Source organism: Amyelois transitella, chromosome 2, assembly GCF_032362555.1.
Source record: "Amyelois transitella isolate CPQ chromosome 2, ilAmyTran1.1, whole genome shotgun sequence".
Taxonomy (NCBI): domain Eukaryota; kingdom Metazoa; phylum Arthropoda; class Insecta; order Lepidoptera; family Pyralidae; genus Amyelois; species Amyelois transitella.
In genome coordinates this window covers 12614491-12619921 of record NC_083505.1, presented here as the reverse complement: position 1 = coordinate 12619921, position 5431 = coordinate 12614491, and the positions used below count along the sequence as shown (strand labels likewise).

At 38.8% G+C, this 5431-nt stretch overlaps 1 protein-coding gene across 1 annotated transcript; it reads left to right on the top strand.

The window, feature by feature from the left end:
* The first annotated feature begins 4434 nt into the window (after window positions 1-4434).
* On the top strand, window positions 4435-5100 carry LOC106143679 (transcription factor sox-3-like). The gene has a single exon (XM_013345814.1). It carries the CDS (start codon window positions 4435-4437, stop codon window positions 5098-5100), a length of 666 nt encoding a protein of 221 aa, XP_013201268.1.
* The last annotated feature ends 331 nt before the right edge of the window (window positions 5101-5431 follow it).

The following is a 5431-nucleotide window of genomic DNA, read 5'->3' as shown; positions in this document are numbered from 1 at the left end:
TCACCATTTGAATCTCAATTCTATCATTAAGCCAAACAGCTGAACGTTGCCTTTCAGTCTTTTGAAGACTGTTGGCTCTGTCTACCCCGCAAGGGATATAGACGTGACCATATGTATGTATCTATGTATGTATGTATTTTTACATTTAAGTAAGGTTTCTCGCCTCATTGCGTCACGATTTCCATGTAACAGAAGACTATCACGTCTTTGGCTAAACTCAGCCGCGGCCATGTAAATACTATTACTCTTTCCTAATCACATTAGTTTGATATTTAACTCATGCTTTTACGAGTGGGGGAAAACTTTGTGGGAAAACCTGCACATTCAAGGAAATGGAATTGCCAATAATGATGACATTTGGCAGGAAGGTAGGTTGTAGTTAACTAGGAGACGTGTCGTGTTCACATTGGCTCATTATGATTTTAAATTGTATAAGAAATATTTTCAGAAATGTTAAAAAATTCGCACTCAAGTGAGATCTCGTTATGTTCACTTGCAACGACATCTTCAATACATCTTTTCGAATAATCGTGTCGTGCCATGTAAAAGTTGGTGCCCCGCCCGCCTTACGACGCTCGGGCGGGCTTTTTGTATTTTCCATTATAGCTTTATAGCGTCTTATTTTCATAAATATGGCAGCTTAAAGCTCCCTCCTGTGTCTGCCAGTGATTTACAAAGTGGGCCGTGTCTACAAATGATAACATTTGTATGGAGTTTTGCACGACTGTGGAACAAAAGGTGTGTTATGTTATTTTAATTAATTAAGCAGTTAGGTAATTCTAATAAAAAATAAATAAATTCGCGGCTTTACGGTATGGTAACCTAAAAAAAATCCTGACTTGTTGAGGTTAGGTACTTATGAAACTTTGAAATAATCGATCTAAGATTTTACTTGCCTACGTAAAAATATTAATATCGATCAGGGTGTACTTAAATATATATAAAAGACCAGAAAATAAACCACCACGCGTGCGGGTAAGATCCATCCTTTAATAAAGACTTCGTTCGTAATTGAGAACCCCTAACTAAAACATAGAGTGTATGCTACCGCCATCTGGTTGTCAAACTATAAACTTTATAAACAGCGCCATCTATGCCATTGATATACGAACGATTAAGTAGTGCGTACTTACATTCAAGCTGAACCTGCTGAATCAGTTGGTATTTTTGTGGAACCTCTGCTTGTGTGATGGTTAGTTTAATTAATATTTAATGTAAAGCATTATAGATGGGGCTGACAATCATGAAGGTTTAGGGTTTAGACTTCTATATTTGACCAGTTATTCTTGACACGTTTATTCACGGGAAGGGATTAATAAATTATCGTTCATTCGGATTGTTTTAATACTGACACATATATAATCACGTCTTTATCGTTAACAGACAGAGTTGAAAGGCCACGTTCAGCTAGAATTGAGATTAGTATAGACAACCTGTTACAAATAGCGACTAGTTGCTAAAAAAGTAGAATCCCAAGTTTATTAGGCTTTCCCTTGATTGGATTTTACAACCTGTACGGTAAGAGCAGCAGCTTACAATAAGTTTTGCTTCAAAACAAACAGGGAAGCTAGTCAGAACGATAAGTTTAATTAGTTGGTCATTAATATTCATACTAGCTTATACCTTCAGTTTCGCCCGCGCAAATTTAGCGTTATCTACACGGACTTATTTAGGTGGTTTATTAGCGCCACCTACATTACCATTAAGTAGGTACCCTGAAACCTACACGCGCTAATTTAGCGTCACCTACGAAATAAGTTTTTCGTAAACTCACAATAATTTTAGTTTTTACCAGGATGAGAACTAACCTATGTCTTATATTTGATTATAAGTATCTATTAGATGCGATTTATACATAAATACATACATATAATCACGTCTAAATCCCCTGCAGGTAAGACAGAGCCAACAGTCTAAAAAAGACTGATAGGCCACGTTCAGCTGTTTGACTTAATGATAGAATTGGGATTCAAACAGTGATAGGTCGCTAGCCTGTCGCCTAAAAGAAGAATCCCGATTATAAGCCTAGTTGTTGCGATTTCTTAAGCTATAGGTACATACTTAGGAGTAGGACATCCTAACTATCAGTAATAATCAGTAAATTATTAATTAATCAGTAAATCGATACTAATATTATAAAGCTGAAGAGTTTGTTTGTTTGTTTGAACGCGCTAATCTCAGGAACTACTGGTTCGAATTGAAAAATTCTTTTTGCGTTGAATAGATCATTTATCGAGTAAGGCTTTTTTAGGTTATTTATCATCAAGCTGGAAAATGTGAAAAATACGGGGAAAATGATTCCTCTTTGAGGGCTTGAATAATGCCCAAAATAATTATTCCACGTGTTTTTTTCTCATAATAGTAGCAACGTGATGTTATATAGCCTAAAGCCTTTCTCGATAGATGGTCTAATCAACGCAAAAATAATTTTTCAATTCGAACCAGTAGTCCCTGAGACTAGCGCGTTCAAACCAACAAACAAACTCTTCAGCTTTCTAATATTACTCGTAGTATAGATAGCAATAAATTCGTTGAGTTGTGACCTTTTTGTATTGCTGCAACTCACACCCTAATTAATTTGTATCCCATATGAAATTGTGTAAACTGTGTGTAGGAATAAATGAATTATCTATCAGTATAAATTTAACCTTAATCAATTTGTGGCAATAATCCATTCAGCGTATAAAGCGGCCCAACCCGCCACACAATCTATGGCTAAACAGGCCAATTGTAGTCTATGCCCAAGGATTAAACCACTCCTCTTGTCATTGGATCTTTATTGAAAACACTGTCGTTACGTAACCGATTTCATACATGCGTATAATCATGTCGATATCCCCTGCGGGGTAGACAGAGCCAACAGTCTGGAAAAGACTGAAAAGCCACGTCAGCTGTATGGCTTAATGATGGCATTGAGATTCAAAAAGTGACAGGTTGCTAGCCCTAAAAGTAGAATCCTAAGTTTATTAGGCTATCCCTTAGCTGCCTTTTACGATATCCACGGGAATGAGAGAGACTGGTCCAATATTAAAGTGCCGGGGACCACACGACACCGATATCATTGTGAACAAAAGATGAAAAGAAAGCGAAATTTCAACGGTCAGGTTTTTACACGAAGCGACTCCCATCTGACTTCCGCAACCTTTGCAGGTAAACCTAATCAAGTTTCGTGAAAGTGCAGATTTCCTCATTATCTTTTCCTTAGACGTAAGAGCATAGTTTAGCAATATTTAAATTAATATTCATCACTTTCGAAAACAGGCATTAAGTACACAAGGATTCGAATCTGTGCCTTTCTGCGCGTCACGCATTTTAAGCGGGCACCTTACCGATTCGACCACCGACGCTCCTCTGTCGAGCTAAGTACTGTGAGGTGATAAAGAAATCGGTGACCTCACGGTGAAGTGACATTGACCTGACAAGCTTGCGCTGGAAGTCAAGTCAAGGGAGTTATTATAAATATGGATGAAGTGAAAGAGTAAGCTGGGATTGTTCTAAGAGTAGTCTCTGCCTTCCCCTCCGGAAGAGAGACGTGATTTTATATAGGTACAGTTGTGTGTCACTCTTCCTTCGAGTAACGACCGATTCAAGCAGATATATCAAATTATTATAAGTCCTCTTCTAAGCACGACTACATATTTAGAAACGCAATTAATGAAGCGCATCTATGTTATTTTTTTAATAGAGGTGATACCTATTAACATACATACATATTATCACGTCTATATCCCTAGCGGGGTAGACAATGCCACAAGTCTTGAAAAGACTGATAGGCCACGCTCAGCTGTTTGGCTTTGTGATAGAATTGAGATTCAAATAGAGACAGGTTGCTAGCCTACCGCCTAAAAGAGGAATCCCAAGGTTATAAGCCTATCCCTTAGTCGCCTTTTACGACATCTGTGGGAAAGAGATGGAGTGGTCCTATTCTTTTTGTAATGGTGCCGGGAACCACACGGCACTGTATACCTATTAACTGTAGCTATTATAAGGAAAACATACTTTTATTTTCATAAAAAAAAAACAAACATACTGCGAAAATAATCAGATTTTTCTGCTGACCACTGCCATCAGAACTTGCCGACCATACCAATTCATCTTTTAATAGATCGCGCAGGCGCGCCGCACACAAAACATACAGCAGTATCATTTGACAATTTGTGAGCAATCAGTGCATTGTCGCCGCTCTTTATTCGACGGCAAATAATACAGGGAAATTGTCATCCCAATTGTAACCGGCCCATTGTTGAACTAATGACAGTATTCAGATTTGGTTGGCTACAAAACTGAGATCAGTACACGTTGTTAGTCCGTCAGAAGCTGTAGGCGGCCATATTGCGAGAAATATAACCAGTCAAGCTAATATCGATAAAGGTGACGTTAATGCCGGTGATGATACACAAATCGATTTAAATTTTGCAACGATGTGAGATAGTAATGGCATATCTAGAGACGACTCAGTTGAAACCTCCGCAGAAACTGTCGAGACATTCGAATCCTTACCACATAAAGCGACCAATGAACGCATTCATGGTGTGGTCAAGACTGCAACGGAAGAAGATATCTATGATGAATCCGAAATTGCACAACTCTGAGATATCGAAACGGCTCGGTTTAGAGTGGAAGAGTTTGGACGAATCGGAGAAGAGGCCTTTTATTGACGAAGCGAAGAGGTTAAGAATAAAGCACATGCAAGATTACCCGGATTACAAGTACCGGCCGCGGAGGAAGAACCGGTTGGAGGCGAATTTTACAAACCCAGCGATTTATACCACACGGGAGACGTTTGTGGAAGTGGAGCCACGCGCGGAGCAGAATTACCAAATCCCGTTGAGCTATTCGGAGCCGTATGTGTATAACAACATGATAAGTTATTCAGTGCCGTCGATACCTCAAGCTACATATGTACCTACCTCGATGAGACCGAAGGAAGAATCGCTGCCAAGCCTCGATTTGAGGCCTTTGCCGTCAATTGAAAGCATCTCCCCAAGACCCTTTGCAGTGGTGAACCAGCAGATGATGGTGAAGGCTTATCAAGACCTGCATTATGGGCCTGGTGACGTCACAAGGATCTCTTATCATTATCCTTTTGGAGTACAATAGGCGGTAATTGATTCTGTAAGAATGCTCGCCTCAGGTATGATCAAATCAGTTGAGGTTGCAAGTCAATGTAACTCTAAGTATTTAGTTTTAAAGAATTGTAAATATATCTAATGTTTGCGAAACGTAAACTTGGATTCATTGTAAGATTTTTTTTTACACAGATTAAGTTAGCCTCGAAGTATCCAAATTGTGCCCAGTTAATTGTTTTCTTACCTCGTTTTTCAATAAACAATGAAGAAATTAATTGAAATGCCAAAATTCTTTTTGTAGACGATGGGCTGGCAACCTGTCACTATTTGAATCTCAATTTCATCATAAAGCCGAACAGCTG